This window comes from Chiloscyllium plagiosum, chromosome 17 (genome assembly GCF_004010195.1).
Source record: "Chiloscyllium plagiosum isolate BGI_BamShark_2017 chromosome 17, ASM401019v2, whole genome shotgun sequence".
In the NCBI taxonomy this organism is placed as follows: Eukaryota; Metazoa; Chordata; class Chondrichthyes; order Orectolobiformes; family Hemiscylliidae; genus Chiloscyllium; species Chiloscyllium plagiosum.
Window position 1 is genome coordinate 23,428,116 of NC_057726.1, and position 11,152 is coordinate 23,439,267.

The 11,152-nt window shown below is 38.6% G+C and overlaps 1 protein-coding gene across 2 annotated transcripts in view; it reads right to left on the reverse strand.

The window, feature by feature from the left end:
- Positions 1–2,918: 2,918 nt before the first annotated feature.
- The window catches only part of spata2l (spermatogenesis associated 2-like), a 19,973-nt gene continuing 11,739 nt past the window's right edge, over positions 2,919–11,152 (reverse strand). For both annotated transcript variants that reach the window (XM_043706678.1, XM_043706679.1), the window contains exons 3-4: positions 6,008–6,317; positions 2,919–5,692 (exon numbers count right to left, since the gene is read on the reverse strand). In XM_043706678.1, the coding sequence (XP_043562613.1) occupies positions 4,664–5,692; positions 6,008–6,316 (1,338 nt within the window). In that variant the 5' untranslated portion in view covers position 6,317 and the 3' untranslated portion in view covers positions 2,919–4,663. The remainder of the gene's footprint in view (positions 5,693–6,007; positions 6,318–11,152) is intronic.

Here is an 11,152-nt window from a genome sequence, read left to right on the forward strand (position 1 = left end):
ACCACTTTTTAAGAAAGGAGCGAGAGAGAAAGCAGGAAATTATAGACCAGTTAGTCTGACCTCAGTGGTGGGCTAATTGCTGGAGTCAATTATAAAGGATGAAATTACGACACATCTGGATAGCAGTAACAGGATAGGTCAGAGTCAGCATGGATTTACGAAGGGGAAATCATGCTTGACTAATTTTCTGGAATTTTTTGATGATGTAACTCTGAAGATGGACAAGGGAGATCCAGTGGATGTAGTGTACCCGGACTTTCAGAAAGTCTTTGATAAAGTCCCACACAGGAGGTTAGTGAGCAAAATTAGGGCGCATGGTATTGGGGGCAAAATACTGACTTGGATTGAAAATTGGTTGGCTGACAGGAAACAAAGAGTAGTGATAAACGGCTCCCTTTCGGAATGGCAGACGGTGACCATTGGGGTACTGCAGGGATCAGTGCTGGGACCGCAGCTTTTTACAATATATATTAATGATATAGATGATGGTATTAAAAGTAATATTAGCAAATTTGCTGATGATATAAAGCTGGGTGGCAGGATGAAATGTGAGGAGGATGTTAGGAGAATACAGGGTGACCTGGACAGGCTAAGTGAGTGGACAGATGCAGTTAAATGTGGATAAATGTGTGGTTATCCACTTTGGTTGCAAGGACAGGAAGGCAGATTACTTCCTAAATGGAGTCAAGTTAGGTAAAGGGGTATTACAACAAGATCTAGGTGTTCTTGTACATCAGTCAATGAAAGAAAGCATGCAGGTACAGCAGGCAGTGAAGAAAGCTAATAGCATGTTGGCCTTCATAACAAGAGGAATTGATTATAGAAGCAAAGAGGTTCTTCTGCAGCTGTACAGGGCCCTGGTGAGACCGCAGCTGGAATAGTGTGCAGTTTTGGTCTCCAAATTTGAGGAAAGACATTCTTGCTATTGAGGGAGTGCAGCGTAGGTTCACAAGGTCAATTCCCAGAATGGCGGGACTATCTTACGTTGAAAGATTGGAGCGACTGGGCTTGTATATGCTTGGGTTAGAAGGCTGAGAGGGGATGTGATTGAGACGCATAAGATTATTAAAGGATTGGACACTCTGGAGGCAGGAAGCATGTTTCTGCTGATGGGTGAGTCCGAACCAGAGGACACAGTTTAAAATTAAGGGGTAGGCCATTTAGAACAGAGTTGAGGAGAAACCTCTTCACCCAGAGAGTGGTGGGTGTGTGGAATGCTCTGCCCCAGAAGGCTGTGAAGGCCAAGTCTCTGGATACTTTCAAAAAAAAGTTGGAAAGAGCTCTTCAGTTTAGTGGAATCAAGGGTTATGGAGATAAGGCAGGAACAGGATACTGATTGAGGATGATCAGCCATGATCATAATGAATGGTGGTGCTGGCTCGAAGGGCAGAATGGCCTACTCCTGCACCTATTGTCTATTGTATTTACAGCAGTGTACCTCTATAGAGGTTTACATTTTTTTGCCTGTTTACGTGGTCATAGATTATTTTTGCTCATTGTTTCAGATTTGCATATGCACAAGTGATTTTACAACATTTAAATATTGAACTGTGTAAAACAACTAATTCAGCACAAAGAAGCAGAACATGTTGCAAAGGCTGTCTTTTATGTTAAATGCTGAGGTCTTAGCTAACAGGTACAAAAAAAAGGCTAAGAATTTACTCTCTGGAAATAGCCTGTTAAAATGGTGATTGAACAGTGGCAGGAGAGCCTGGGATCAGACTGGAACAACAAAAGCATAGCTGGTCAATTAAAAAGGTTATCAAGTGGTATGTTGAAGGGTTTTTGCAAGAAGAGATAATACTTGGAAGTGAACGTACTGATCAATCTGGAGCTCCATTTTGAAGTATGAGACAAGTCAGACCAGTATGTCACACTCATTTTACAACATTTCCTGGCTGGCCAGCAATTCAGACTTCAACAGCCATTCTACTAGCTACATATGACAACCCTCTTCTTTCTCACTTCTCTACGACCATCATGTGAGAAGACTACCAGTTATGTTGATGCAACTGTTCATTTGAGTAATTGAAGGCTCAAAAAAAGTGATGTCCCCCAACAGCACCGATATTGTTACTGGAGAGTTAACCACTCCAGTCCATTAGGGCTTGCCCACCTGGTCTCAGCACAAGAACAAAAAGTTTCCTTTCAATGTCAGGGTACCTCAGTTCACACACACACACATTCTTCTTCTCGTTTATCTTGACAACAGCTATCTCTCAGAACAATCCCAATGTCCTGTGACAACAGACAATTGAAGGAAGATTGTTTCCACTGGCAGGAGTGTCAATAAGAATACTTGCAGGACAGTGTAAACTTTGTTATTGGACTCCTGTGGTGAAACGGTTAAAAATTATGTCCCAATACATGTGTGAATCTAACCGGAATGGAGGTGTTGCTTAGTCCCGTGTGAATCTTATTACACACCTCCCCGTGTGAATCTTCTTATCTGTATGTAAACAGAATGGAATGTGTTTTTTAGCCTTGCTCTGCTGTTCACATGAATGTTTATATCTGGAAAAGAGTGTATCAGCTGGAAAAGTCTCCAGTTCGGTGAGTCTGCTCCGGGGTTACGTTTAACCGCCGAGCGTGGGTTGTTGGCAACCGCTCTACGAGAACTGACGGCTCCCAGTTCCGGTAACATGTAGAGTGAGTATAAGCCAGACCCGTTGGTTGTGGCGACGCTGCGGGGAATAAAATGCTCATATTCTAGCAGACTCGCCTCTTGGTCGTTTGTTCTGTGTCAGACTACTCTCCTACGAACCTGACCTTGAGAATTTTTTAAAACAACTCCTAACAACCAGTCTTGCACCTCAGAATGACAATGTAGGAATATCTCACTTTGTGGTCTTTGGAGCTCCTTAAAAAAAGCCAAATCTCAGAGGCAACACTATCTTTTAACAATTGTGCCATGTCCCTGTTCCATTGCTTTGCTAACTTTCTAAAAAAAATCTTGCTCTAGTATTTCCATGTTAATTATCATAAACTGTTCCCAGAGTACAGCAGTCAATAAAATTTTATTGTAATTGTTATAAGAAAAATGTGAAGAAATATTTAAGATGGTGACTGCTTTCATCGACAGCATACAGCCAAGAGTAACGAGTGTGGTTCAATAATATGCAATAGGAAATTTGTCAAGAAAAAGGGAGATTAAGATACAAAACTGCCACAATTTTGGATGGATTAAAACAAAAATGAGAATTTTCATTTGAGTAGTGTAGCATTTGATTGAAAAGTTGGTTGTTGTTTAACACTAATTTACTCTATGTAAAAAGTTGTATTATTATGTGCTCAAATGAACAGAAGCAGCCTTCTCAGTAGTAATGTGCCAGTCATTTAAAAATCTCTGACCATGTGTAATAGCAGCGACAATGTAGTAAAGCAAATTATTTCCTAAAAAAATTTAAAATATGCTTTGTAAGTACATCTGAAGACAGAACTGCAGGATTAGCCTAGAATTTGACACAAAACCATGAGCTATGACAACATGATCAAAAACTGTCCAAAAAGAAAGTGTTCAAAAAGGAGTGCTAAGATATTTAAGGAGAGGATCTTAGATTCAACGGACCTTGACAGCTGAAAACATGACTGCAATTACTGAAGTGAAGGAAATCTGGGTTGCACAAGAAAACCAGAAACCGAACAGGGAGCTCTTGGAAGAATGTAAAGCTTAAAAAAAAGTGATGGCTACAGGGAGAGTCGTAAAGGAGTCTGAAAATAAAATTCTCCTTAACTTGGACTCTGATCAGATTTACCTGCAGAATGTCCTGGGGCTTTTTCCCACTCACCCCCATTCAATTTCCTATCTTCTAAGTGAAGCCCACTTTAAGATAAATGTCTATTCCCGATATGAAACTCACAGTTGAGAAGCAATTAAAAAGCTAAAGGAATTTGAAATTGCGATAAATCAGGAGAAGACTAATTAGTGTTGAATTGGGAGATGTGGAACTGTTCATTTAGATTCCACGTGACATTTATGTATTTACAAAAGTACTGCCAGAAACAATACTGCTTACATTATAAAAATTCTGGAGTCTTATCCTTAATTTCTGGAAAGCATTTCTGATAGAATTGAAGATTTTGTCCAATGGCTGCAATGATATTCTTGCAACTCCGAAGTCAGAAACTTTTACTAGTCACAAAATAAAATTTTCCATGTTCTTATATTTTGCTTTCTTTCATGTGAAATAACAAAAAAATTGTATCCATCCAGTAAACACTATTCATACATATATTTGGAATTAGGATTTCAAAGTAGAAATCAGCTGTAAGTCAGTATACATTTTTCTAAGTAATACATTACATGTTTCAAATTGCAAACGAGAAAAAAAAAGTGTCAATTTTGAAAACCAATCCAACACCGATCAAAAATAATTCAGCTTGCATCGAAATGACTGTGCAAAATGGCTTGCAATAAAATGATAATACTGTGCATACTTAGAACAGCATTTAATTTACAATCAGCATAATTCTTTGGTTATTTTCCAATATTTCTGAAGCAAAAATTGATATGGTGAGGAAAAAATGGTGTTTAATATATGTTTTCCAAAGCAAATCACAATTTTATCAACCCTTCACATACAATTACTTAGTTGTATGAAGATTCATTTATGCTATTGAATATCAAGCTATAATTGATTGCTTTTAAAAGTAGGATTCAAGCTTATGAAATGCTATTTGAAATGCTATTGCCACAGATCTCGCAGATCAAAATATTTTTATAAGCGCAGTGAAAACATACACGCATACCACATTTACAAAGAAATCTTACAGATTCACAACTACAAATACCACAGTTTGTGTCTGATTTTGCCATGTCTGCACATGATAGCTGTTTTAAATCGCTATTAGAAGCTTCAGCTTCTGGCAAACATGTTGAGCTCTGAGCACCAAAAAATGTCAAGGAATGACCATGACTGGTACACTTTTTAACAGCTTCACACATAATGGTGTGCAATGAAAGACATGTTGTACAACAGAAGTGAACAGATTCACCATTACTAAGGCAGCAGTGCTGTTTATAGTTTTTAGCATCAATGTTTTCCAACAATACCATTTTTTTATCTCTAACTGTCTGCAAGTTACTAATGGAGTTAAACTGATATCTATCTTTTGCTTGGTGTTGGTTCATTGAAGGAACACAATTTGTATCAGGGATCCCAGTAAAGTGTTTGTTATAATCACCATCACCATCCTTGCATTGGCATTCAGGAGTAGGCCACACTGATTTACATGTTGGCGAATGGATTGCATTTCCATCATAGTCCCTCTGGGAATGAGAACCAGCTTGATTTCTTATACTAGAAATCCCTAAGTCCTTGCCAACACTATCTTCAGCGGAGGGTGTCTTTTTGAGTAGATTTTCTCTCAGGTTTCTGTCAGTAGCACGAAGGCGCTTCAGTTTACTCACACAAATATCAATGTTTTCCATCAATTTCCTTTCTTGAAGCAATTCATCAACTGAAACTTGGTAGTGGTCCAACTTGATTACTATTTCCAACAAGATTTCACATTCAATTCTCATAACAAAGAATTCAAAGGCCAACCTGATCAATTCCAAAGAATATGGTAGGTCTTTAATTTCTAGTTGGAGGTTATCCTTTAATGTATAGCCCATTTTCTTAAAGAATCTTATAAGGTCTTCATTACATATTGCAGGTTTTAGGTAGTGCACATATGCTCCTGAAAACATCTAAAAGGAAAAAGATTAAGACATTTATTTATAGAAAACTATTGAACAGTAGAGTCTAGCATAGAACCCCAAATGAGATACTTTTATCCCTCACCCCAGTGTATGTTGGAAATTGCTGGATAATCAAGAGTACCCAAATTTTGGACATACATATGATAAAGGAATATGGATAATGAAAATGAAAGTGAACATAATGAAAGAAAGAGATTTAAAATTGATGTTCCAACTTATTTGACATTGCAATATCAATCTAAACTGTGCAAGAGAACAATGTAAATAGCAAGTAACTGTATGAACATTCGGGAAGGAACTTACCTTAATTGTTTTGAACTCATTTCTCCATGGGTACAGGAAGAGGTTGACAGCAGCTAACTCCAGTAATTCAAAAGCTCTAATCAGCAACTTTAATGTACTTGTGTAATTCATTGTCTTGTGCAAAGACTTGGAAATAATTTCAACCATATCATCCTGTAGGAAGAGGGCTAAATCCGCAGCCCTTTCTATTAACTTCTGTTTGACTAATCCTTTTAATTCTGCATCCTGGCAGGTTATATTTTGCCCTGAAGGACCATCTTCATAGAGCTTCTTATATTGATCAAAAATAATTCTAAATCCAGTGCTCATTCTGAAAGAAAGAAATCCAATATCACAATTATTAGGATAAATTTCAGATCAATAGATTTGTTTCCATTACTTCAATATGGTACTGAAAAGATAAAGTATGCCTGAGACAGACAGCACTGAAGATTTACCAAGAGGTAGACAGAAAACATTGATTAAAATTTTTAGACTACATTTGTAATTACCACCATAATTCTCCCCTTTTATTGAAAAGGGGTTTGAATGAACAACCCCCTACATTGCAATGCCTTAGATACAGATCCACAAAACAGCCCCCACTACCCAAACTTGCAGCCCAGATGCAGATCAGTGCACATCCTTCCTGGTTCTGTTCCCTTGTCCAGATCAGGAGCCAGGGGCAAGACACACTGCCTGTTGCACATGCTGCTTGGATTCAGCTCTCAATGCAACTGGCCACTCCTGGCCCAGCTTCATCACAGTGCAAGATGCTCCCACCGACAAAAGGCATAGGCCCCAGTATTTAGCACCTTGTGCACCCATGCCCTGTATTTCACAGGGAGGTGTAATAAACAAACACAATGTCAGGTGACTTAACAGCAAATGTTGACAGTATATTTTGGAATGTGATCTCATCACGCCACTTTTCATTTAGCACAAAAATATGAAAAACAAAAGTATAATTTCTTCACTTCTCCAAGACGTTAGGAAGGATAGATCGACAGGGTACTAGAAAAAGTGGAAAGGTAGCTTTCTCTACAAATTATAGCATTAAAAAAAAAAGAGAATGATGATTAAATTTCAGGACTGCAAAAGCAGTTCGAGTGGTGGTGAGAAACAATGTAGACAAGAAGTAACTTTTGGGAGTATGGTATGGCGACTAACAGTAATCACACAGGAAGATAGAGCATAAAAGAAAGAAATAATGGAAGTTTGTCGGATGGGATACTTTTTAAATTTAACACAGACTTGGAAAAGATTGGATAGGCAAATTGTAGCATAACTGAGGAATCTTGTGTTTTAAGAATGGTTTCTGAGAATAGCATGCTCTAGAGCCAAGTGAAGTGCATACTTCACTAGATCTGATACTGTGCAATGAAATAGGATTAATAAATGGTCTAAGCGAAAAAGGTCAGAGATCAGGTGACTTGTTTCATTATCCGACATTTAAAGCCACAATCCCATAATTTAAAAACATCAATTACAACATATTCCAGTTATCAACTTAATGAAACATTCATTCCTAGTGCAAGTATATCTTAGATACAGGATCAAAATTTTATTGGATATTTCAGGTGTGACTGCAGTGACTTTACAACTGTGGTAAGACATTCTTCTTTCCATATTCCAATTTCTTGGCAATAATGGAACTTATTTTCAGAATCATTTGTAATATCTGCATTTTAACTTTATGCTGCGCCTCCAAGAAGACTCAAAGTATTCTAAACTCCTCTAAACTCCTCTCACATTAAGTTATTATTTTTTGAACAAAACAAATAACCATATTTTCCCACATTAAAAGAGCCTCCTGTCTTCCTAGACGTATTATTCTGGGAAATTGTCTCAAATCTATACCATGAACGTATCCTCCAAAAGACTTTTATCTATTTAATATGACAAAGTTGCTAATGATTGCCAAATTACTTTTACTTACTAGTTCCTTCTCTATTTCAGAGATTCTTGATTAATGCTCTGTCCAACAGAAAAGTTGCTGCAGGGAGGCCTTCCACTTCCTATGTTTGATGTCCTTTCTTCTTTCTCATCTCCTTAATACTGATTCTCTTCTCTTTTAGATCCTTCCTCACGACACTCATTCTTCATCCCTTCATCAAGGCTTCTCCCAACATTTTTTCCATCAGGTTGAAACGTCAACTACACCACAATATTTTTTCTCCAACTTTGTCTGCCATGCAACCATGACCACTCAATCAAGTCAATTTGCCTTTATTTGTGCCACTGGTTTTCCTATTATTTTAAATACTTTGCGCATTCTGATTCCAACACCCTTGATTTTTCATTTTCCCAGTGTGTCCTTATTCACTACTGGACTTCTTTGTTATGTACCCTGTCCTTCCTCGATAGACTTAAGCTTTCTTTGTCCAAGTTGCCAGGTTCTCCATATACTTCAAACTCCTTCACTTGTAAATTCTGACCACACTTGATCCATATTAATTTAAAACACTAGTTATTAGGTTTAACATGACAATGTTCCCAGCCTGGTATAAGTGGAGCTGGACTCAAAGAATCAGTACCCTCCTTCCAGAGTACAGATGCAAGTGCTCAATGAATCAAAATCTCCCATATCACACAGAACTACATGTTCAACTGTGGGCTGTTTGGTCCACCAGCTCCACCTTCACTACCACAATTCCAAACAAACTCATCTCTAAACTCTGAGACCTAGGTCTCGTCTCCACTACCCACCTCCTTCCTCCGTGAGGTTAGATCCTTGACTTTCTGATCCATAGACCAAAATCAGTTGAAATAGGCGACAACATCTCCTCCATCATAATCCTCACCACTGTTGCCCCACAAGGCTGGGTACTCAGCCCTCTTCTATATTCCTTATAAACTCAACTGTGTGGCCAAATGCTGCTCCAACTCATTTACAAGTTTGTTGACAACACCACCGTTGCAGGTCAGATCTCAAACAATGACGAGACCGAATACAAGAAAAAGATTGAGAACTTAAGTGTCTTGGCGTAAAGACAACAATCTCTCCATCAATGTCAGCAAAATGAAGGAGCTGGTCATTGACTTCAGGAAGTGGAGTGGAGGGCATGCCCCAGCATCAATGGTGCTGAGGTGGAGATGGTGGAGAGCGTCAAGTTCTTGGGAATGATCATCACCAATAATCTGTGCTGGTCCACCCATGTCGATGTAAATATTAAGAAAGCACAACAACGTCTCAACTCCTTTGGGAGGCTAAGGAAATTTAGCATGTTCACAAAGATTCTTACCAACTTTTATAGATGCACCATGGGAAGCACCCTATCTGGATGCACCATAGCATAGCATGACAATTGCTCGCCCCAAGAACACAAGAAACTATAGAGAGTCATGAACACAGACCAGTCCATCATGCAAATGAACTTTCCATTCAGTGACTTCTTCTATACTTGCTGCTGCATTGGGAAAGCATCCAACATAATCAAAGGTCCCTCCCACACCATTTATACTCTCTTCCATCAGGCAGAAGATAAAGAAGTTTGAATATACAAATTCAAGAAGCAGTTCTTGAATTGACTTCTCAAATGTTAATTCTGATCTCTCTCTGCACCTGTAATATGCTATTCTGCACTTTGTAATGCATGATTTGTCTGGTTAGCACACAAGCCAACACTTTTCACTGAATCCTAGTACGTGACAACAATGAATCAAACTCAAACCTAAAAACTGAGTGACACTCAGGTCACCAGGGATTATTACCTTTGAAGTTCATGACATGAATTACCAATTCAATGATCCATTAATTTAAAAGGAATTTAAAGTGCTTGTTTTAAGTGGTATTTTAAGGAACTCTCTCTTTGCATATTTTCATGGACATAATGGTTTGTTGACTGCAGAAATGAAAAAGGGTAACGAAGGCCAATACTCGCACACTTCTGCTTTGAACAAATGGATATAAAACAAAAATGAGCTTAAAGCCCCAGCAGATGCATTTCTGATAAGGAGAAGGCTGACATCTAGCAGCTCAATCTTGCTGTTTGCTACTTTCACTTTCGGAAAGACCTGCTAGTTTTGAAAGAGAAAAGCAAAACTGGATGATGGAAATCTGAAATGATAGAAAAAAAAAGAAGTCTGGAAAAACTGAGATCAGGAAGCTTTTACAGAGAAAGATATTCCACAGCAATGAAATTTATCAATCCAAAACCTTAATTCTATTCTGTCCACAGATGCTGCCTGACGAGCTGAACTTCCGAAATCTTTGTCAACTGCAGTACCCACTTTTGAACATGAAAAGTCCGACTTTGGTCAGTTTAATGTGCAAGCATATTTGAAACAAAAGAGAGACTTTGGGGTGCAGGTACACAGCTCTCTGAAAATGGCATCACAGATAAACAGGCTGGCAAAGGTGGTGTTTGGCACAAAAGCCTTGATAGGTCAGAACAGAGTACAGGAGTTGGGATGTGGTGTTACAGCAATACAAGACATTGTTAAGTCCACATTTACAGTGCTGTGTACAATTCTGGTTTCCTGGCTAAAGGTAGGAAATTATTAGACTGGAAAGGGTGGCTGGAGAGGTTGGGACCTTTTCTCCCTGGAACGTTGAGGGGTGACCTTAAAGAGGTTTATAAGATCATGAGGTGAATGAGATTACATGAATAGACAAGATCTTTTCCCCAGGACAGGGCAGTTCAAAACTGGAGGGCTTAAGGTGAGAGGGGAAAGATTTAAAAGGGATCGAGTGACAACTTTATTTTTTACACAGAGGATGGTATGTGTATAGAACAAGCTGCCAGAGGAAGTGGTGGATGCAAGTACAGTTACAAAGTTTAAAAGACATTTGGACAGCTACATGAGCAAGCAATATTTAGAGAGATGTGAGCCAAACGCACACAAATGGAATTATGTTCAGTTTAGGAAATTCAAGTTTATGTATTAAATGTCCCAAGTTGAGTAATTTTATTAAGAATAAACATATTGTCAAGAAACTTGAAAACCTGCTAAGGTCTCAAACCAATACTAGACTGAAATGAGTCTTCTGCTAAACAGGGGCTGGAGATGAATGTGGAAAGTAAGTGTCACGTCAGATATACAGAGGTACCTCAATTATCCGAATGAGATGGGTGGGCACTATTTCATTCAGATAATTGATTTCCTCTGGGGCTCGGAGTTTTCTGTGAAGACTGCTCCCCGCTCAGGAGACTAGGCAGGCAG